The 24522-nt window shown below is 42.2% G+C and overlaps 1 protein-coding gene across 18 annotated transcripts in view; it reads right to left on the bottom strand.

The window, feature by feature from the left end:
- Positions 1–24522, bottom strand: part of celf3a (cugbp, Elav-like family member 3a) — a 61689-nt gene that overhangs the window by 13776 nt on the left and 23391 nt on the right. For 7 of the 18 annotated variants that reach the window (XR_004202824.1, XR_004202825.1, XR_004202827.1 and 4 more), the window contains exons 1-5: positions 16512–16844; positions 9686–11605; positions 7845–8453; positions 7046–7317; positions 6404–6486 (exon numbers count right to left, since the gene is read on the bottom strand). Coding sequence is in view for 9 of the 18 variants with exons in the window: in XM_031788507.1 (XP_031644367.1) it covers positions 6404–6486; positions 7046–7190 (228 nt within the window). In the remaining 9 variants the exon portion in view is untranslated. Of the gene's footprint in view, positions 1–6403; positions 6487–7045; positions 7318–7844; positions 8454–9509; positions 11606–16511; positions 18692–21970; positions 22148–24522 lie in introns of those variants that run through there. The other 11 variants (XR_004202826.1, XM_031788508.1, XM_031788511.1 and 8 more) reach the window with 7 other exon arrangements.

Genomic DNA, 24522 nt, shown 5'->3' with positions numbered 1-24522 from the left:
CATGGAGGAATGGGCCAAAATACCAGCAACAGTGTGAAAACCTTGTGAAGACTTACAGAAAACGTTTGACCTCTGTCATTGCCAACAAAGGGTATATAAGTATTGAGATAAACTTTTGTTATTGACCAAATACTTATTTTCCACCATAATTTGCAAATAAATTCATTAAAAATCCTACAATGTGATTTTCTTTCTAATTTTGTCTGTCATAGTTGAAGTGTACCTATGATGAAAATTACAGGCCTCTCTCATCTTTTTAAGTGGGAGAACTTGCACAATTGGTGGCTGACTAAATACTTTTTTGCCCCACTGTATGTCTGTATGAATGAATGAATGTATGTATGTATGTAAATCAAATCAAAATCAAATTTATTTATATAGCCCTTCGTACATCAGCTGATATCTCAAAGTGCTGTACAGAAACCCAGCCTAAAACCCCAAACAGCAAGCAATGCAGGTGGATAAGCACAGTGGCTAGGAAAAACTCCCTAGAAAGGCCAATACCTAGGAAGAAACCTAGAGAGGAACCAGGCTATGTGGGGTGGCCAGTCCTCTTCTGGCTGTGCCGGGTGGAGATTATAACAGAACATGGTCAAGATGTTCAATGTTCATAAATGACCAGCATGGTCGAATAATAATAAGGCAGAACAGTTGAAACTAGAGCAGCAGCACAGTCAGGTGGAAGTTGAAACTGGAGCAGCAGCATGGCCAGGTAGACTGGGGACAGCAAGGAGTCATCATGTCAGGTAGTCCTGGGGCATGGTCCTAGGGCTCAGGTCAGTTGAAACTGGAACAGCAGCATGGCCAGGTGGACTGGGGACAGCAAGGAGTCATCATGTCAGGTAGTCCTGGGGCATGGTCCTGTATGTATGTATGTATGCATGCATGCATGTATGTATGCATGTATATATATAATATATATATATATATATATATATATAATATAATATATAATATATATATAATACACACACAGTGTGTATGCTCAATTGTTAGTCATAAATTCATTCATTTTCAGACTATTCACAAAATAATGTGTCTTGACTCATGGCTGCGTAAATGTCAAGCTTAGTCAGACGTAAAAAAAAAAAAAGAGCGTCTATTCTTTATGAAGATCTTTAAAAAAAGAAAAAAAAGAAGCTCTGACGAAGCTAAATAAACTATTGATACTGACAAGAGCAGTGTGTACGTTCTTATTTCCTTTATGAAGACGTCAACATCTCCAGTCCACATCTCTGGATGTTTTCTTCCCTAGCACACACACTCCATCCCCCCTTCAGCAAACCATGTCAGTCTGAACACCTGCACTCCCCCCTCCCCCACAAGACACACACAGTCACACGTAGTCTCATTCCATCTCTGGAGACATATGCCCCAGCAATCTGCACACCAAAAAAATGAAGTGTATGTACAGTTCATTATTCAAAATTTGTCTTAAAATATTGGAATATCATTCACAGGCAGACTTCACTAAATCCATCGTCACCTGGTTATTTCTTGCTAATGAAGGGCAATGTCCGGTTCTGATTTCAGTGAAACATTATCATAACAAAGCACTGAAACAAGCATTTGACCCTTACCAGTGGGGATGACTATTGTGAAAGCACATACAATCTAGATCCAAAATGTAGATAAAGGGGGATCAAGGAAAGGGGATATATAGGTCATATTCAATTTGTGAGTTGGTCCTTGTCGTGTCTGTATGGTCATGTTTATCCGTCTCCAGCCGCTGTACCAGTGAAGTTGACCAGACACACTGGGATGGCAACAAAACAGAATTCAGACAGCGAGAGATCGCAGCGGGGAGATGGAGAAACAGAGGAGACAGGAGGACATGAGTACAAGACGGGAGGAGAGAGAGAGACCAGCAGATTCTCCTTTTGACACTATCCTCTGCCTCCATGTCGGTGAGACGGAGTGTCTCTCACCTGAAATTAAACACAAGGCCAGGTGCCACTCAGATCAGACCATATGTTCATCCCGCCGTCCCTTCACCCCCCCCCCCCCCCCTTTACTCCTTTTGAAATCTACTTTTTGGCCGTAGTTGTGTATTGTGAGGACAATTAAAAGCACTGACATTTCCCACCATGGTAGGCAGCGTATAGCTCACTACAGACAGAGGGATGTTGAATATAAATGCACAAGGAGAGGAGGAGAGAGATAATGACATGCTTCAGCTTTCTGTATTCAGAAGCACATTGGTGTATTCGTGTCTTACAATTACTTTCATGTTTTTTCCTTTATAGCGTCCCTGACAAGGGGATGGTGAAGTTAATTATTCTCTGGCAGTGCAGGTGCTATTAGATAACGATTACACCACAGCTGGTAGTGGGGGTGGGGATACTACTTGGGGGTGGGGTAGTCAGGGTCTAGCTAATAAGGTGGTTTTCATCATTGTGGGGGTTGGGATGGGGGACACGAGGGGGAGGTTGTTCTTGGACGGGTGTACATGGCTTAGGTGAGAAGGTCTGGGAAGCGAGTCACTGGGGAGATGGACGGGGGAGACGGGGTTTAACGACGGGGAACCTGCCTGCTGATCCTCTCTGAGAGGTCAGGAAGGCCAGACTGTCATGCTAATAATAGGATTTACAGTATATTGCTGCTAGTGTTAACTCTACCTCTCTGGCTCCCAAATGCCCCTCACTGGCAGTAAGCATTTCATTGTACTGAGTACACTACGCTGTGTCCTGGGCGAATGACAAATAAAACTTTGATTTGGCCCACTACCATCTTAAAATGGGAATACTGGTAATAAAACCCAACAAAAGAATACAACAAACCTCAATAAAAAGAGGGAGATATTGAGAGGAGGCAAGGTGAGTGGAGGAGGAAAGCAGGTTTGTCCAATAATAATTCCTAGCTGTGTTGCATATAGCCTATTTAGAGTCCCAAATGGTGGCCCCTATTCCCTGCATAGTGCACTACTTTTGACCAGAACCCTATGGGCCCTGGTCAAAAGTAGTGCAGTACATACAGTGCCTACAGAAAGTATTCATAATCCTTGACACATTTTGTTGTGTTACAGCCTGAATTCAAAATGGATTAAATATATTCTCACCCATCTATGACAGAGAGAAAACATGTTTTTAGAAATGTTAGCTCATTTATTTAAAATTAAATACAGAAATCACTCATTTAAATAAGTATTCATACCCCTTTGCTATGACACTCCAAATTGAACTTAGGTACATACAATCTCCTTGAGATGTCACTACAACTTGGAGTCCACATGTGTCCAATTCAATTGTTTGGACATGATTTAGAAAAAGAACACCTGTCTAGATAAGGTTCCACAGTTGACAGTGTGCATGTCAGAGTATAAACTATACCATATAGAGTCCAAGGAACTGTCCATAGAGCTCCGAGATATATTGTGATAAGGCATATATCTGGGGAAGGGTATAAAACAATTTATACAGGGTTTGAGTGTTTCTAAGAGCACAGTGGTGTCAATCATTGGGAAATGAAAAGAATATTGAACTTACCAGACTGCCTACAGCTGGCCGTCCAACCAAACTGAGCAACCGAGCAAGAAGGACCTTGGTCTGGGAGGTGACCAAGAACCCAATAACCACTGACAGAACTACGGAGTTCATTGGCTGAGATGGGAGAACCTGCCAGAAGGACAGTCTCTACAGCACTTTACCAACCTGGGCTTTATGGTAGATTGGCCAAATGGACGCCACTCCTTAGAAAAAGGAACATGACAGCACACCTGGAGTTTACCAAAAGGCACATAAAAGACATAAGGCAAATGATTCTGTGGTCTGATGAGACACACATTTAACTCTCTGGTCTGAATGCAAAGCGTTATGTCTGGTAAAAACCATGCAGAGCTCATCACCCATCTAACACCATCCCTACTGTAAAGTATGGTGGCGGCAGCATCATGCTATGGGGATGCTTTTCAGCAGCAGGGACTGGGAGACTAAGGATAGAAGGAACAATGAATAGAGCCAAATACAGGCAAATCCTTGATAAGAACCCGCTTCAGAGAGCAAACGACCTTAGACTAGGGGGGAAGATTTACGTTCTAACAGGACAATGACCCCAAGCATACAGCCAAAGCAACGCTGGAATGGCTTCAGAACAAAAATATTCAAGTCCTTGAGTGGCCCAGCCAATCCCATTGAAAATCCGTGGAAAGGCTTGAAGATTGGTTTTCACCGCCGCTCCTCATCTAAACTTAACAGAGCTTGAGAAAATCTGCAAGAAAGAATGGGAGAAAATCCCCAAATCCAGATGTGCAAAGCTGATACAGACACACCCAGGACGACTCAAAGCTGTAATCACCGCCAAAGGTACTTCTGCAAAGTATTGACTCAGGGGTGTGAATATATACAGAACCAGTCAAAAGTTTGGACACACCTAATAGTGAAGCGAACAAAACTATTGAATAACACATATGGAATCATGTAGAAACCCCAAAAAGTGTTAACTGTAAAATATATTTTATATTTGAGATTCTTCAAAGTAGCCACCCTTTGCCTTGATGACAGCTTTGCACACTCTTGGCATTCTCTTAACCAGCTTCAAAGGGAATGCTTTTCCAACAGTCTTGATGGAGTTCCCATATATGCTGAGCATTTGTTGGCTGCTTCTCCTTCACTCTGCGGTCCGACTCATCCCAAACCATCTCAATTTGGTTTAGTTTGGGTGATTGTGGAGGCTAGGTCATCTGATGCAGCACCATCACTCTCCTTCTTGGTCAAATAGCCCTTACACAGCCTGGAGGTGTGTTTTGGGTCATTGTCCTGTAGAAAAACAAATGGTAGTCCCACTAAACCCAAACCATAAGGGATGGCGTATCGTTGCAGAATGCTGTGGTTGCCATGCAGATTAAGTGCGTCTTGAATTCTAAATGAATAACAGACAGTGCCATCAGCAAAGCACCCCCACACCACATCCTCCATGCTTCACGGTGGGAACCACACATGCGGAGATTATCCGTTCACCTACTCCGCGTCTCACAAGACACTGCGTTTGGAACAAAAAATGTCAATCTGGACTCATCAGACCAAAGGACAGATTTCCACCGGTCTATTGCTCGTGTTTCTTGGCCCAAGCAAGTCTTTTCTTATTGGTGTCCTGCAGTAGTGGTTTCCATGAAGGCCTGATTCATGCAGTCTCCTCTGATCAGTTGATGTTGAGATGTGTCTGTTACTTGAACTCTGAAGAATTTATTTTCCAGATTGACTGACCTTCATGCCTTAAAGTAATGGACTGTTGTTTCTCCTTGCCATAATATGGACTTGGTCTTTTACCAAATAGGGCTATCTTCTGTATACCACCCCTACCTTGTCACAATACAATTGATTGACTCAAACGCATTAAGGAAAGAAATTCCAGAAATGAACGTTTAACAAGGCCCACCTGTTAATTTACATGCATTCCAGGTGACTACCTCATGAAGCTGGTTGAGAGAATGCCAAGAGTGTGCAAAGCTGTCATCAAGGCAAAGGGTGGCTACTTTGAAGAATCTCAAAAAATATATATATATTTTGATTTGTTTAACACTTTTTTGGTTATTACATGTGTTATTTCATAGTTATGTCTTCACTATTATTCTACAATGTAGAAAATAGTAAAAATAAAGAAAAACCCTTGAATGAGCAAGTGTATCAACTTTTGACTGGTACTGTATATAAATGAGATCTGTATTTCATTTTCAATAAATTTGTAAAAAAAATACATGTTAAACATGTTTTCACTTTGTCATTATGGGATATTGTGTCTAGATGGGTAACAACAAAATGTGGATTATGTCAAGGGGTATGAATACTTTCTGAAGGCACCGGAGGCAATAGCATTCGGAACGCAATACTCGTCTGTTTCTATAGAGACTGCCGAGAGAGAGTGCCTGTCATGTCACATTCTGCTCCATAAATGTCACTTGGCAGCACACCTGCTGCCTGGTTATGCTAAACAAGCTGCTCTAACTTTGATTTCGAATGTGCGGGACGCGAGAGAGGGCAAAGTAACTCCGGCATGCCCCTAAGCTGTCACTCCCAACCCACCAAGACGTAGGATGATGACTAAGACGCTGACTGGATGCGTCATGTATAGGGACATATAGGAAAGCTGCCCCTGACCTTCCTCTTGGGCAAATCAACTCAAAGGGAAGTAGAGCTCACATGTCAGAGTGAGTTATTTTTTTCTGTGGCACACTGTTGTGTCTGTGTGTGTGTGTGTGTAGTGCAGTGAGGTAGACTGCCACTTGTTCCGCCTTGTGCTCATGGGAATGGTTGCGTCCCAAATGGGACCCGATTTTCCTACGTAGTACTAGTGCACTAATTTTGACCAGGGCCCATACGGCTCTAGCCAATAGTGCACTACATAGGGAACAGGATGCCATTTGGGACTCGACCAGTGTGTGCTGTTGAACGTCAGAGAGAGCACTCACCCCTGGTAGCGTCTTCTGCTCGTGCAGTGCATTCTGGGCCTTGAGGGCAGACTCTCGTTCGCAGTATGTCAGGAAGGCACAGCCTGGTGGGAGGATTGAGGGTTCATTATACCATTAAACAAAGATCGGTGCATAACACTAGGTCTATAAGTGGAATGTATTAGTTTACCATGATGCAACAAATGGGCAGAGAGAAAATGCAGCAGGTTGCACTGTGACTTTTAATATTCTGTTGTATAAAATAAATGAATATAGGCTACTAAGCCTATGGAGGGGAGAAGTTACATTTTCTACAATGACACCCATTCCCTATATAGAGCACTACTTTAACCAGAGCCCTATGGGCCCTTGTCAAAAGTAGTACACTACATACAGAATAGGGTGCCATTTGAGATGTAACCATTGCTTCAGCTGGTACAACCACAAAGACAAGCTGGAAGGTGCACTGATGAAACACATTTATTGCTGGCCAGAAAGGACTTAACTGCCAGTGGCCATGCACCTGTTACATAGGTCTCGTAGCCTAAATATGCTCAGTCATATAGCCTAAACAACGTCTGACAGCAGGACTATGTATTGTAACTAAGTATTTCCGTGCGCTCTACAGCCTAGCCTATACAGTGTTGTCTCCTCTCCCCTTACCTTTGTGCATCCCCGTGTACTTGTCCTTTATCACTGTCAACTCATAGATTTTCCCGAACTGTTCGAAGATCGGTTTCAAGTCCTTCTCCTCAAGATTTCGGGGTATCTGCCCAATGAAGAGCTTGATTGCGTCGGCCTCCTTCATTGACACGGTGTGGGAGCGGGGATGTGCGCACCGAGGACAGACACTGGAAATGTGGTCAGAAGGAGCGGGGAGGACCTATAGATCTTCGGACAATGTGGAGATGACGGGCGAAGGTTTCAACTCGGTCCTGGAGACGAGGAGAGCGAGGGAAGGTGTTTAGAGCACAACGACAGAGGAACAGATGAGAAGAAGAGGTCTAGTCTAAATTATTCATTTATTCTTCAAATGCATAGCTACTTTCATTTTCTTTCAATGTTTTGAATAGCAGGAGCTATCACGGTCATCGGTTGGTATAGCCATGCAAAACATATTGGAATGTTGCAATTATAAATGAATTGCAATGGTTTTCCCTGTAATTGTTTGTAATCAGTCCCCGCACCAAAAATAAATAAATCGGGAAATTGATGAGCTGATAACCTATTTTTAGGTTCTGACTAACATCGTTGTTTACACGGGTAAATTAATGTAAATAAAAATACATCGAAGTACTCCTTTGTTCAACCCTCTATGGGTCTAAACTGCTTGTTTAAACCCATAGGCTATACTGTCACGTTGTGTCAACGTATGGCCTGTTTGGTCCCTTTGTCAAGATGGGGTGACGATAACAATGAATTGAACATAATTGTACATACGTTAAGAGAACAAAATCCTCACCTACTATTCCTCCTTGATCCTCTCTCCTTCGTCTCGCAGTTAGTTGAGAGCAGAATCACCCGTTCTCCTCTGTCCCTTGTCAAATAGGGTTTATTTTCGGTTTCTGTCTATTCTCCTGTTCAATTAAATTTGTCTAATGTAGGACCCCTCTGAATCCGTGCCTTGACAAGTTACCCCCAAAAGAGCGCACCGAACAAATCCAAGCGACGACGTCCTTTATCCATAAACATGAGCGTGTGATGCTTTATCTCGTAGTTTTGATTTGTGGTATGTGTACAAACCCGGTTTTCCACTAAATACACACAAAATTGGATTTTCGAAAAAAAAATGACAACCTCTTTGGGATTTCTCAAGCGGTTTGTGGTTATAATAAAAGGCTCCCTATGATCCAACACAGGAAATGGTAGACTATTGCTGCCGCTCGCTCCCGCGTTGGCTGGCTCTGTGTACTCCGTTGCCTTTGACGTCGTAAACCGGTGTCTCCCTCCCTGTCGATCTATATGCTCCCTTAGGTTGTAACAAGCCGTGATGTCTGCCGTTAGGAAGCGTCTAAGAATTCTACCAGGACTGGTCTTAAGACGACATTTCCTCCATTCTCATTTTTTTTGACTGTGAAGAATGAGACAACATAATGATACAACATCGATTACTTAATCATATAATACTTAACATTTATTGGACTAAATTATACTTTTGTAATCTATGAGAGGGATTTTTGGTTTTGACATGTTTTCGTCCTTCATTTCAGCCATGCACTTTTTGACGGTGCCTGACATCAAGGGATGCAAATCTGTCTTTTGTTCTAGTAGTGAGAGCTGACCGCGGTGCTGAAATGGTTGTAGACGCGGTCACTGACTGAAACTTCGATTGACAAAAAATAAAAACATAAATCTCTTTCAAATTTGACATATGTCATAAGTCATTTGAATGGTTCTGCTGCACACACCCACTTTACACACAATGAGCGAACATGTAAACAATAGGCCCACATGACAGCATTCACTTATGCGCACATACCTAATCATGGCACTTCAAATAAACACGTACAGTACAACATTTTCTCACAATGAAAAACAGATAGTTGTATGAGCTCTTGCCTAAACCCCCACTGGGTTTATCCCAGTTTTAAATAGCCAGTGGTGTTTTAATCTTTTTTTCCCCTCAATATTTATTGTACCCAACCCAAACCATTTCTTAAATTTGCCATCTATCATCCCTCCTTAAATCATGTCCCCACTTCCATCCCTAAGCACATGCATGGACTAAGAACTTTAGACTAAACTTTAGAGTTTCTTACTCATCTTGATGATACAATACAATGGTTGACATTTAGAAAATAGTTGAAATTGGCAGGTGATTATTTCAGATGGTGCATGTCAATTGACAAGAAGAAGAAAAAGTTAGGCTTAGGGCTTGACTTTTGCAGGGGCTCACTGAGCCGAGTACCTGCACCTCACATTTTCTACTGCTTGATGTCAGCGGTGACATTCTCAAGATAGAACACTTTCTGTAAAATGTAAAAGTGTGATCTATCCAACGAATATGATGATCCTATCAACACAGTTGGGAGTACCTAGACTGTCACTCACTGTGCCTCATAATGCATCAACAATGGACATGTCAGTTTAAGGTATAAGCAAAAGATACAAGTAACTGAGCAATAAAAAGAGTTATGATAATACATATTTTATTGTGTAAAGAGAAGCATACATATTATTGCTTTTATTTGAATCAAATCTGTTAATTAAAAATACATGGTTTAAATGTACAGAATTTTCCAAAGTAGAATACTGTGTGTGTGTGTGTGTGTGTGTGTGTGTAAGTAAAACAGAGAGCTTAACCTGTCTGGTCTCATGTTTGCGGCACCAAGCTCACTCATTCTGGCTGTACTTCCTGTCCCTGGCTAAGTGACATGTCCTTTAGCCGTCTCTCAACCACTCTGCTCCCCTCTGGTTCTCCTCCTCACTTTGACCTCTCTCCTCAAGAGACATTCAAAGAGATGGGACAAAGTTACACACAGCAAATCAGTCATAACAATACAGCCAGTTGGCTAGTTGAGCTTAGCAGGTACACATTAGGCTCAATGTGTCCCGAATGGGCCCCTATTCAATTTATAGTAACCTCATTACTATTGGGCACATCGCATATGAGCCTAGGATATCAACGATGCAAAGTGGGCCTAGTGTGAATGATCATGCAATTCTATGTGAGTGACTTATTGAGTAAAGTATTTGTCATCATTTAACTTGAGCGAATCACACGACCGCAAGGCGTTGCTCCAAAGGGAGGCATGACCCGGGCAGGAACTTGTGCCAGTGTGCTAGCAAAAACAAAACTTCCAGCTTGCTAATTAGCAAAGAAAATAGCTAGCTAGCCAGCCAATGGCTTCACAGAGAAGAAAACCTACACCATTAAAATCTGTGGTCGATGTGTGTCGCATGGGGGGACTATCGCAATAAGAGTTACAATCTCTTTATTGCCAAGACATCAGACCGATACAACCAAAGATTGACTATTATATTGACAAGATAGTAGATATACCACTCCAACAATGGAAATACATGGAAGGCAGGGGGGGAGGAAGCGAGATCAGGTGGGATCATTCTAGCCAATGAAAAAGGAGATAAGTGTGTGAAGAGGCCATAGAGCTAGACAGAGGACTCATCTTTGTAGCTGTGCCATTATAGCGCCATTGAGGCAATCTTTATTGGCTCAGAGGATTTCCCACCCATGGTGGAATTGTGGAAGCCTTCAATGGCTGTATCCATGTTAAAACGGTGAGGGCAGTAAACCATGTTAAAACGGGTTATGTCCATGATGACTCCACTAGCTCTATGACAACAGGCACTACTACGATATAAAGTACATTTGTGGTCAAGTTGCCGAAATGCCATTCGTAACAACCTAACCATTACTAGACTTACATTAGCTCAAATAAGCCTCAAGTAGCAAATTAGCAATAAAAAAAAAATTGTTGACCAAATTCGACACTCCATACAAAAATTACTCAACTTGTGGGCTTATTTTTCGTGGACAGATTTTGGGAGGATTCAAATCTTTCGCTTCGCCTCGTCCTCTCTGATACGACAGAGGTGCACAAAGACACATGGAGGAAGCTGTAGGGGGAGATGATTGGTTGGTAGATTAAGCCAATGCCTATCACGCCGGGAGATTCACATCTTTCTTATTGGCTAACGAATGCTTAGTTTGACGTATTGGTCCACTAGACCTTCCATGCATTTGGGCAGAAGTGTCTGGGAATGAGGTTACCTATATAGTGCACTACTTTTGACCGGGGTACCATTTGGGAAGCAGCCTTAGTCAATCATACCACCACCCTGACAATATCATTGTGGTTCTTCTCAAATAAGACACATTGCACCACTAGAGGGTGCTTGAATAACTACGTACAGTATCTTGACTTAAATTGTTTCAAATCCGTGGAAATTATCAATAAAATTACTTTCTTCAACTAAATTATGGCCAACACAAGGCCAGTCATACATGGGAGATATCCCAGACACAGATTATGCCTAATCCTGGACACACAAGCATTTTCAATAGAGATTCTCACTTGAGCTAGAATTTTAGACCATGATTAGGATTTATCTGTGTCAGAGAAACTCCCCTGTATTTAGTATTTCTTTGGCGGTGTTAAACGTTTCATTACCCGGGTTAGTGGACGTTGAGGAGATATCGGTCCTTGTTGTCTCGTCACTCATGCCAGCAGTTTCCCACTCCTTACACAGGTCACCATATCACTGTTAACAGGAGAAAGGAACGATGGAAAGAAAAGAGGTATTAGAACAGAGTAAGGCGAGGGAGAAAAAAAAAATTCTATAAAGCACCTAAAATAGAACAATACACGATAAATGAAGCTAACCATTATCATAGTACGGGCAAATGCTCAGATCCAGAGCTGGACATCACTTCACAGTTGTTTTATGAAAACAAAATCCCACAAGGTTTTTACCTTTTTAACAACCTGTAGGGCTACCTACACTATTGTTTCGTTTTTTGTCGAGACCATGGTAGGTTAACGCTGCAAGTCCTGTTTTTTTTTTTATTTAAAGTAATGTTGCTCTCATGGAATGACCTTCCATGAGCACTACACCGATAAAGGACTAAATGAAGGGCTATTTGAACATGAAAATGTCAGAGGGATGCATTTCATTTAGTTAAATTAAAGGTTAAGTAAAATATACAAAATGTTTTATTTTTTAAAACATTTTTGTTCTTTGTTTATAGGCACACTTAGTGTGGCTATAACATTCAAATATCAATTTATTTACTCCATGTTTACTCTTATCGTTTTCAATTCAACATTAGTAACGTCACTATTTTGTCGGATATTATCCTGTACCTATATTTGTCCTATATCTTTCATCTTTGTGCGTCAATCCCTTTCCTGAATGTGCCAGCGCCTGGGCCACGTTCAGTTGCAAAACGTTCTTGAACGTTGCATATAGAAATTCAATGAATAGGACCGACTTGATTCCTTCATCTACGTGTCGGTGTAGCCATGTCTGTCCAACATAGAAATTTTCTATCTGAACGTTACGTCCTGCTGAACACGCCTCTGACCTGCACAGTTCGAAAACGCGCACACGAAAAACCTTTTTTATGCAAGGTTCTGCGCACTGATTGTACACAACTTTAAACATTCGTCAATACCTTAAAATTACAATGCGGGGCTCTGAAGATGAGCAGGGAAACGTCCCATGCTCTCGTCAGATAAGGAGGCACTTATGAATAGGCAACAAACAGTAAGCTACACGTAAACCAAGACCGTGAGATGCAAAGGAACAAACGCGGTGTGCTTTTTATTTCACTTTTACATTTAAAACACTATGCTGCGTGTCTCAAATTGCTCAGACGTTATCCGACCGTTCTTCCGATTAGCATATGTTCTTACTGCGAGACAAATGCCTATGAGAACCTTTACTGACATCTAGCGCCCGAGTTTTGAACATTGCCACGTTTGTTTGTATACAACATACACATCTACACTATGTCTAATATTACCCTACACTTTGATTACCATTTTATATAGGCCTACGTCATCCCGATTATTACTTATAGCAAAACGGAGAAAACCGTTTTCACATAGTGGTCAGGGACGACACACGGATGCATTTCGCAATATGTAAAATGATCACATATAGTTGTTGTTTTTGTGTAGCTCCCCTTACTGAAAAAATCCACAAAATTATACAATGATCTTGTCTATTTCCAATTAACTTTAAAAAAAAAAAATCAATAACATTTCAATAAATGTATTATAACATATTATTCAGTGGTGTAAAGTACTTAAGTAGTATTTGGGGGTATCCGTAATTTACTACTTATATTTGACAACCTGTACTTTACTACATTCCTAAAGAAAATAATGTACTTTTTATTCCCTACATTTCCCTGACTCAAAAGTACTCGTTACATTTTGAATGTTTAGCAGGACAAGAAAATTGTCAAATTCACGCATTTATCAAGAGAACATCCCCTGCTGCCTTTGATCTGGCGAACTCACTAGACACACATGCTTCATTTGTAAATTATTTGAGTGATTGAGTGTGGCCCTGGCTATCTGTAAATAAAATAAAAATAAAAAACAAGAATGGTGGTCTGGTTTGCTTAAGACATTTTAAATTTATACTTTCACTTTTGATAAAATATATTTGAGCAATTAGCTACTTTTGGCACAAGTATATTTAAAACAAAATACTTTGACTTTTACTCATGTAGAATTTTACTGGGTGGCTCACTTTACCTTGAGTAATTTTCTATTAAAAAAAGGTCTTTACTTTTACTGAAGTATGACAATTGAGTACTTTTTACACCACAGATTATTCCTGCATTATTTATTCAATGCCTACTCAGACATATTAGCTCTGACACAATTTCAGTGTTTGGTTTATTTTGGTATTGTAAAGAATCATGTCATAGATAAAGTATTCTATTGAAGTCATGGTCAAGGCCAGAATTTAAACCAGCACTGCAGAACTGGCTGCAAGTCATTTAAATGACAAAACTGATCAAAGCTCATCTTTTTAGTAAAGCATAAAAGCACTGCAACATTACAGAGGATCTGCAAGACTCATAAAAGCGTGTCAAGAGTAGTGGTGCTAATCTAGGATCCGTTTCCCCAGGTCCATTCGTGATCTAAACTGATTCTAAGCACTCTTAATATATGACCCCAGGCCTATAAGTACTATTTTCCATGGAAGCATAGTGAATCAGGCCATGGGTGATGGCCGTTCTCTAATAATAGTGAGCACAGGCAGAAAACTTAAACCGAAGGCAGGGCATTGTCTCGTCCTGTTTAGGTAACCTTAGAAAGTCCTTCACTAACCACATTCATTATTTAACACAAGTTAAGTTTGTATCAAGTGTCTCAGAGTAGGAGTACTGACCTAGGATCAGGTTAAATGTCCATAAAATCTTTATTGTGAACAAAAATGGCAAAACCTATCCTAAATCCACACTCCTACTCTGAGATGCTTTATGAGTAAGGCCCCCAATCTAAAAGCCAATCAACAGGTCAATCTAACCAATCGTGTATTAACATTCTGTGTCACTTGTTTTACATTGCCCTCCGTAATGTGCATTTTTTCCTTCTTTCGGCTGTATACACAAAGTTTGGATTGGAAAACAAACAATGACGATGAGGTGAAAGTGCATACTGTCAGCTTTAGTTTGAGGTTTCATCCCTATCGGGTGAACCGTTTAGAGGTTACAGCACTTTTTTTGTACATAGTCGCCCCCATTTTAGAGTCCCAAAAGTATCTGGACAAATTTACCTATGCGTATTAAAAATAGTCAAAAGTTCAGTATTTGGCCACATATTCCTAGCAAGCAATGACTACGCCAAGCTGGACTCAAATTGTTGGATGATATTTGTGTGTCTAACTATCCATAATCATGGTAGCATCCACAATGTAGAAGTGTTTAGAAACATATTGTATTCTTATTTACCATTAATTTAAATTGGGCAGAAAATAATCTGAAACAACAATAACAATAATATAATGCATCCAACAAGTTTGTAGGGTCACACATTTGATGTGATCATTGTGTGCTTGGAATATGTGACCAAATACTAAAATTGACTACTTTAACACGCATTCATTTGTCCCAATACTTTTGGTCCCCTATAATGGGAGGGGACTAGGTATAAAAAGTGCTATATTTTCTAAATTGTTCATCTGATATGGATAAAAATAACCTAAAATTAAAGCTGACAGTCTACACTTTAACCTCAGCCGTTGTATACTTTCAAATACAAAAGTGCTGGAGAACAAAGCCAAAAGTAGAACAAATTGTTCACTGTCCCAATAATTACAGAGGGCACTATATATCTTTGTGACAGGTCAGTGAATGTTTGCACTGTGGTCACAGAATGAGTCTCCTGGTGTGTCTCAACCATTTTGTATCAGGCACCAGTGGGCTACTCCTACATGGCCACGAGCTCAAATCTAATTTCTAAACCTCCCATTCTAAGTAAATGAATTACGCAGCACGTTGCATGGCAACAGATGTGAATCACTTAGGCTATTCACTTCCTACAGTACACCAGATGACTACGCACTTACATTTCTGTTAGATTTTCATTTAGTGCATGGGCATCATGGTTGGGGTCAGTTAGAACAGAAACAGAAGTCAACAAACCCAGGAAATGATTTGAATTTAAATCCAAAACATATACCATCTCCCTTTCAATATAGAGAAGTCATTGAAAATAGCTTCTCAATAATGCATTTTTTATTGAATTGGAACATCAGTTTACAACTTGAATTGACCACAACCCCGAGGGGCATCAATGTTATTGTGGAAGTGGTGATGGGAAGGAATCATGGAGGAAGAATTAAAGGCAAACATGACTCAGGCGAGAGGCATTTCCCAAGACTGAGAAAGAAAGTAACCTCCCACTGCGGTTTTCAAACTCAGGTTTTTATTAAAGCCAGTACAAGTAAAAGATAGTTGAAGACGGAAAGTGGAGTTTCTTCATCCAGCTCCAAAATGATATTTTCTTCTTTGTCGTTTAGGGGCAACAATCACACCCCCCCCCCCCCCCCCGTTTTATTCTATTAGCCCTGTGCCGGTGTCATCCTTCTCTGAGAAATGAGAGAAGTGATGACACAGCCAGTAAAGGGTTCAATCTTTCGCACTATGCACACTGAACAAAGTTTTGCTTAACAATTATAATATTCAAAGTCATAACATTTATGGAATTTATCATTGTCCCCCAGCTACACAAACGGATATTGTAGAACATAATATTACGTTTACGTTCTCTTTGTGTCTACTTACATCAAATGTAGTGTAAACAAAAAGAGACCACTTAGGAGCAATTATCTCGGCTGTTGGGATCTCGGTTAGGTCTTTGCAAAGGGAAAGTAGACCTCAACTTTTAATTGAAAAATGACAAGAGAAACATAGCAGTAACTACCTCTCTCTGACACATAAGCCTACTTTGCAAAAGAACAACGTCTTAAAATGCAGTTTAAATAATGAACAGTAGTCTTAGATGTAACTCACGCTAACGCATGCACACAAGCATATATGCAAGCTTAGAGCTAATTCAGAGGGGCAAATGAACTAAAGATTTAATGCAATGTTTTATACTCAAACAAATATGAGAACAATAATCAAACTGAATTATATATCCACCTCTTATCTTCTTTTATTCCGCTGCATCTCCGTTGTTCAGGCCGACTTCTCCATTCCCTCTTGCTCCAGATCCACGTCTTCACTCATCCTCTCTTCCTTAAGATCCTCCCAATTTACTCCTCCACTTCTCCTTCAACTGTACTCATCTATTCCTCAGGCCTCTTCTCCGCTCCCCTTATTGGTTTAAAAAGTACACCTGAAGTCTTCAGCTTCTTTCCCCAACTAATTTCTTATCCGCCTCCTCTTCTACCCCTCCATGTGTCACGTCGCCTGCCTCAATGACATTCCGGTAGACTAAGCACTAATTTGATGTGAACCAAGTCAGTTGACAAGTCAGAACCGCGGAGGTAGGTGTGGTCTTTTTGGGGGAAAGAACGGACCACCTGGCCCCCCACCTCTGGGGTGTCCACCAAAAGGAGGCCCAGGCCGTTTCCCCCTGAACATGGGGCTATAGAGAGGTGGGCGTGGGGGTCCCCGCGGGAGGCCTCTCAGGTGTGGATGGCGAGCTAGGTGGAGAGGATGGGGAGGCAGGGGCATGTGGTCAGGGTGGTGCAGGTTCATGTGAGGGGGAAGGGGGTGTCTGTGACCATATGGAGGGGAAGGGCTGCGTGGAGGGTAGTTATAGTAGTAAGGGTCTTCTGAGGGAGAGGGGGGGGGGGTGAGGCGCTCTCTGACTCTATAAGGATAATGAGGATCGTCTACAGGTAGATGGTGGAAATCATCTGGGTGATAATAGCGATCATCTGGGTGACAGAGATCGTGAGGGTGCCGGCGGAGGTCATCGGGATGGCGATGGAAGTCGTCAAGGTGATGCAGGTTGTCAGGCTGACGGAGTAGATCGGCGTGGCCGTGGAGGTCATCGGGGTGACGACGGAAATCGTCAGGGTGATATGGGTCATCTGCATGGCGATGAAGGACATCTGGGTGACGGCGAAAGTCATCAGGGTGATAGGGGTCACTGATAATCACCGGACCACCCAATGTACTGACGCCCGCCCTGTCATCCTCAATCTCAGGGTTTGGTGAAGTTGCCTCCACAGGCACCATCACAGACGCGGGCGGGCCCTGGTAGTCCTGCAGTGGGGCTGGTATCCCAGGGAAGGGCGGTGGGGGCAGCTGGGGAATTGGGGGCAGAGGGCTGTTGAGGAAGCTTGAGGGGTTGGCCCCCTGCTGGAAAGGCAGAGCATGAGGATCCCTTGTTTGGTAGGGCTGCGTCTGCCCCTCCCCCTGGTATGCATACAGTCCTGACATGGGGGTTTTGCCATCTCCTGCACCTGAGGCAGCCATGTTGTGGTTGCTGGGATGCAGGGCCTGTCCCTCTGGGTAGGGATTACCATACCATCCTCCTTCACTCACGTCAGCGTTTGGCCCTGCCGGAGGCCCTCCTGGTGTGTTACTGAGTAACCCCTCCCCAAGGGTTGGGGCTGACACCTGTGTCGTGATGGGCTGGTAATGGGCCATTCCAGACTCTCTGAGAGAAGGAGCTATTCCATGCATCTCTTCCTTCCCTTCATAAGGCAACTGGTGGTACCCTTGACCATTAGGCGCTCCTGGATGTAGTCCTAAATGGCCATGAGTGTTGTGGGGATCCTGCCAAGCTTGGTTATGGCAGGCAGTTGGAGACAGAGACAGGCTGCCATCTTCTGGTTTAGGAACCCCAGAGACATGACCTTGTTTGGCCAGGAAGGGCTCTGCTCCTCCCGGAGTGTCCATGATCTCATCCAGGGTGGGGGTGCCTCCTCCGGCCTCGTCCCGTACCGGAGTGCCCCCCTGGGTCTCTGTACCCGCTAAGGGGCTGAGGGTTCTGCCTCCCGCTTGGACGGCCACACTAGCCAAACCCAGGTTAAAGGCATTAAAGCCAGGATTACCCTGCAGGAAGCTGTGGATCTTGGACTCCAGGCTGGAAGCGGAAGGCTTTTCTTCTTTCTCCTGCCCCAGGACCGGCCCTCTATGAGGGCCGATGGCTAAAGGCATTGTGGACTGGGGAAGGGACGCTGCCTGAGGGACGGCGGTGGTGTTCCCCACTGCAGGGGCTGATGGGTTTGGTTCGAGCGTAGAAGAGGTGAGAGGAAGGCCTCGAGAGGGTGCTGTAGGGGTGGAGGCGGAGGGAGGGAGCTTGCCTGTACTGGGGGAGTTTGAGGAGAGGTTTTCCGCTGGACTGTTCAGATGAGTGGAGAGGCCTAAGAAGGAGACGTGTGTTAAAATGTGTGTTAAAATACATGACAACTATGAATAGCGAACTCCATTGTACGAATCTGAATGATTCTCACCCAATACAATAAAATTTGTGATAGCAGAATAAAGATTTACAGTCCCTGTCTGTCACCACCTTTGCTACTCAAATAGCAGTCAAGAACAACAATATCCAAAATGTGCACATCACATTTCCAAATCATAAAACTTGAGTGTCAACGTTTATGAACACTAGGTTTGATGTACAGTTCGTTATAAGACGATATGGCTCCATAACCTGGGTTGTTCTGAGCAGAATGAGCATGTTTGTGAAGACATTTGAAGAAGCACAAGCAACCGAATGCACTCACGACTCATTTCTTTGTCCAACAATTCCAACCGGTTTCTCTGATTTGCCTTGTGAAAGCTTAATGTTAAGACCGCATTTTATCACTTAGCTAGCCATGTTGGCAATATAACAAGCTTTCAAATGCCCACCTGACCCAGATTGCGATTTATAATGGACCATTTTGGATTGCGTAAATAACAACCGTAATTGTGTGATGGCGTTGATGCAAAACTAGAAGTGTGCTTGCTCTAGTTTCTCAACGGCAAAGTTAGAAGTGCTAACAAAAAAAACATTAAAGTTCATTGAAACTGCATAGGAACTCTGTGGCTACTTGGAGACACCAGTTAGTCCTCTCACTCAAATTCTTGTAATTTTGTTGCCTTATGTTGCAACAACCTAACATTTTGCAGGAATAGTCTTATGGTACTGAATGAATCCAGGGTATTTTCACATCTTGTTATCAACAAATGCGAGCAAAAGTAAAGCAAAATCAACAGTGTAATGTTTGGCTTCAGTCTTGTGTCAGGTGAACTGTTGTGTCCTCACCTTTGGACTAATACTTTTCCCATGGTCTCCAAACTGTTCTTTCAATTGCTACCATGGTTATGCCTTTCATATTTCTTCTGGAAGAAAGATTTTAATGTAGTCCTATCCATATAGGCCAATTCCCACAAGGGTTAAAGGGCAAGTCAATACAACAGCCAAGTTCTCTGGTTGAAAATACCCCTGTGTATTTTATTTAACTAGGCAAGTCAGTAAGAACAAATTCTTATTTACAATTGTGCGCCGTCCTATGGGACTCCCAATTACGGCCGGTTGTGATACAGCCTGGAATCGATCCAGGGTATGTAGTGACTCCTCTAGCACTGAGATGCAGTGCCTCTGGGCTCCCGAGTGGCGCGGCTGTCTATGTGGCCTCAATATTGGTCAGACATATTTCTTCCAGTGCCAAAATTGACTAAAAAGTGTAAGTCAGTATATTCCAAAACGGAGTTGTGAGATTTGTGTAACTGAGTTAGGCACAAATTACATGGGGTTGTACTTGGGTTTTGATTTCGATGCCCACTAACACGGGATTGTTGTGGCTAAGGAAAATTGTCATGTATGGACAAACTGTTTTGCAGATTGTGCTGTATCCTCCCCATAAAAGACACAGACTTGCCCACATTACACAGCGCCTGACTAGTTTACATAAGACAACACGTGGCCAATGTTACGTTTTTATATTTTTGTTCAGTGTAACATGTAAAGTGTTTCATGAGCTGAAATAAAAGATCCCAGAAATGTTCCATGTGTACAAAAAGCTTATTTCTCTCAAATGTTGTGCACAAATTTCTTGATATCCCTGTTAGAGCATTTCTCCTTTGCCAAGATAATCCAGCCACGTGACAAGTGTGGCATATCAAGTAGCTTATTAACAATTATCATTACACAGGTGCACCTTCTGCTGGGGACAATAAAAAGCCACTAAAATGAGCAGTTTTATCACAACACAATGCCAGATGTCTCAACTTGAGTGAGCGTGCAATTGTTATGCTGACTGCAGGAATGTTCACCAGAGCGGTTGCCAGAGAATTGAATGTTAATTTCTAACATAAGACGCCTCCGACGTCATTTTAGAGAATTTGGCAGTGTGCCCAACCGGCCTCACAAACGCAGACGTTTAACCACAGCAGCCCAGGACCTCCACCTCTGGCTTCTTCACCTGCGGGATCTTTTGAGACCAGCCGCGGATTTGCAATACCGAAGAATTTCTGCACAAATCGTCTCAGGGAAGCTCGTCTGTGTGCTCGTCATCCTCGCCAGGGTCTTGACCTGACTGCAGTTCGGCGTCCTAACCGACTAGAGAAGGCAATTGTTCACCTTCGATGACAATTTGAATGCACAAAGATACCATGACGAGATCCTCAGGCCCATTATCGTGCCATTCATCCGCCGCCATCACCAGCATGATAATGCACGGCCCCATGTCGTAAGGATCTGTACACAATTCATGGAAGCTAAAAAAGTACCAGTTCTTCCATTGCCTGCATACTCAGACATGTCACCACTGAGCTTGTTTGGAATGCTCTTGGATCAAAAGGTGTATAAAAGCGTGTTGCAGTTTCCACCATAATTTTAATTTTTTTTAAAGGATTTGTGACCAACATATGCATATCTGTATTCCCAGTCATGTGAAATCCATAGATTACCTAATTGATTTAAATTGACATATTTCCACATACGAACTAACTCAGTAAATTCTTTGAAATTGTTGCTTGTTGCGTTTATATTTTTGTTCAGTGTATGTTTAAAGAACATTTGGCCCCTAAGCCCTTTTTGGAGTGGCCACTTAGAGGTGCAGGAACTCAAGCAGTAGAAAATGTGAGGTGCCGGTAGTGAGTTATATGACCTGCCCAAGTCAAGCACTGAGGAGTTTAACTGTTTTGGGCAGAATGAGAATTGAGACGATGCACACTTACTTGTATCCCAACTGCCACTTCTTATTCGAAAAATTCTAAACCCATTCGCAAGCATCTTGTGTCCCGCCGTGCCCTGTTTTGTAACATGATTCGCTATGAAACAGACACATACTCTGGTCATAGGTAGTAGCAGTAGACTTGATAGTCTGAAGTGCACTCTAGTTTTCATGCACATTTTTGTACTTGAGAAATACCAAAATCCCCAAACAACTTAGCTAGATGCAAAATTGTGCGACTAAAACATCCTCTGCAAAAAAATCTAAATTAATAACATTTCTTTCTGACTATTCTGAGGAAGTGGTAGGCTAATAGCGGTTGCTGCTACAGTGTTTCAAGAGCGACTAACACCAGTAACTGACAGGGTACGATAACACACAATGAACCACACCACCAGGACTGTTAGTTAGTTTTTCTTAATGGGCTAAACGATGAGCTCAGTCGCTCTTTAAAATTTGCTCTACCACACGGTTTCTCACCCTTCCGCCCGCTGGCCTGCCCCTGGGATTCGGACAGTGCACCGAAGAGCTCCTCAGGAGTCATGTCCACTTTGGACAGGATGCTGGTCAGAGGGCTGGCTACCTGGGGGGCTACTGGGGCAGGAGGGATGGTCTTGGCTGGAGAGGGGGAGACCAAAGAACCACCTGGACTCACTCCTAGGGGAAAGAGTAAAATAGATTTTAATTCGTTAAAACCATGACCAGAGAGACTGTCAAAGAATACAGTAAAAAACTGCTGGTTTTATGAGTTCATGTAAGTTTTGTTCAACACCACTACAAAACATAAAATGTGCTTCTCTCTACTTCCACTTGAGCTGCAGCTGCATTGAATGAGTAGCCAAGTGTATCGAACACCCTGCGTTTTTATTATTAGCAATATTTCACTTTCTCTGGTCATATGAACATGAATTTGTGCAGATGCTGTGACCCTCGAGTTTCGCCATCAGGTGGAAGACTGTTCCCACTCTCTGGTCAGTCTCATCAAAAGAAAGGAGAGAGCAGGGACCGTGAGAGGCGGGACGGGGGGGACGAAATCCAACTGGGAAAAATAATTTTGAACAGGCATCCAACTCGAAATTCCAAGTCGGAAACTTGGGCACCTGCCTAGAGCTGCGACTTTCCGACATGAAGATGACTGACGTCGTGATTTGACCTCGTTGTTTCCCCGAGTTCAGTTGTCTTGAAAGCACCATGACCATCAGATACAGGTACCATCAGTACAGTAAAATAAAAAAGCAAATACTTGAACATTTCTATTTATGCTCAGATGTGCCTTGCAAGTGCTACACCAACTGATCGATTTTATTATCATAGCTCGAGTTTTGAAATGTAATATGGTCTAAGTAGAACAATATTGGCAGGCCAGGCATATAGCCAAAATACTGTGATGATGTAGGCTATTAGGCCAACTGCACAAACCTCATTCTGACAGAATGTTTTTTATTTGGTTAATGTTACATTTGAATTCATATTTATATATAAAAAAAATAATAATCTGAGTCTTAGATCTCAGCTTGCTTTTTGACTGCGAAAGTGATCGACTCAGAAAAAGGTTGGTGACCACTGCTCTGAATAATGGCTTCTCATTTAAACATACTTCAAGGTGTTGTGACAAATGCTATTTAACAATATAATAGTAAATACGTCTAAACCTCAAGTATCCGAAATTACGTGATCAATTGAGGTTTACCGATTATGAAAAGCAGGCAGTTACTTGCTGTATAACTCTGATAGAGCTAAAGGTGCGCAATTGTTTTGCATGGAATAATCAGAAACGTATAGTTCTGACTATGCCCTTCAAGAGGATACATTTATCACTTGAAAACAGCACGCAGTCGTCCATGGTTTTAGCAGAGCTGGGGGTCTCCTTGCCCCCTAGCATGCAAATTGAACGCTCTGCACCTTGTGGCTTTATATTGATAACCTATAGCATCTCTGAGAATAACAGTGTTGATGTCAGCGGCTAATAGGGCTGGGAATTACCAGGGACCTCACAATAGTATCCCGATACTTAAGTGCCGATACGATATGTATTGCGATTCTCACAATTCTATATGTATTGCATACTGTTTTTGCGATTCTAACATTTTGCTCCACATACACGGAGTGTAAGCTCTTTCCATGACTGACTGACCAGGTGAAAGCCATGATGCCTTATTGATGTCAGTTATTAAATCCACTTCAAAATCAGTGTAGATTAAAAAGGAGAACACAGGTTAAAACCCCATAAGGTCGATATCCGCACCCCATTGATATTAATTAGCATTAAAATAAATCCCCATAAAAATCTGCCATTTCATGCTAGATATGTTTTTTTTTGGCATCGGATCAGTCTCAATCCACCGCATCCGCCTATGTCACACTTCCGCATCTGCAGTGAAACGGTGAAAGAGCTAGAGGGGTGTTTGTCAGACCATGAGACATCCTGAAAAGCAGTCTCCTCACAAAATCGTCTGTAGCTTACAAACAGTTTGGCCTACAAACTAACTAAATGGTTAGTGGACACACTAATGGTGGTGGACCCTCGAGTTTGGTTAAGGTTTCTCCTCAGTGTGTGAGTGGAGGGAGGCTCTTGACATATTCGCTAAAGCCAACTGCTTGCAGATACAAGGCGGTTAAGGCTACCTACATTAGTGATTCTATTTTTTGTAATGTTTATTTAGTCACAAGATGAGACTTCAAATAGGCATGTGCATGTCAAAGACACTGTAGCTTACTGTTTAGAATGGTTAAATGGATATTGAAATATGTACATAAAAAAAAACACAAAAAAAAACAGTAGGCTATTCTGGTTAGTCAAACGCCAAAGTCCTCTGATGATACTAGTCCCAGTCCCGTGGAAATCGACATCCGTGTTTTGAGAAAAAATATCTGCGTTTCACAGGTGTTGCTCACAGTTGAAGCAAGAAAACTGACTCAATAAATTGAACGAAGTGCAGCGCATAGCCTGTGTATGATGGGTCAATATGTATCACTTATTTATCATGTCACCTTTATTTAACCAGGTAGGCCAGTTCAGAACAAGTTCTCAT

Source organism: Oncorhynchus kisutch, linkage group LG14 (genome assembly GCF_002021735.2).
Source record: "Oncorhynchus kisutch isolate 150728-3 linkage group LG14, Okis_V2, whole genome shotgun sequence".
NCBI lineage: Eukaryota > Metazoa > Chordata > Actinopteri > Salmoniformes > Salmonidae > Oncorhynchus > Oncorhynchus kisutch.
This window is presented reverse-complemented; position numbering and strand designations above follow the sequence as displayed.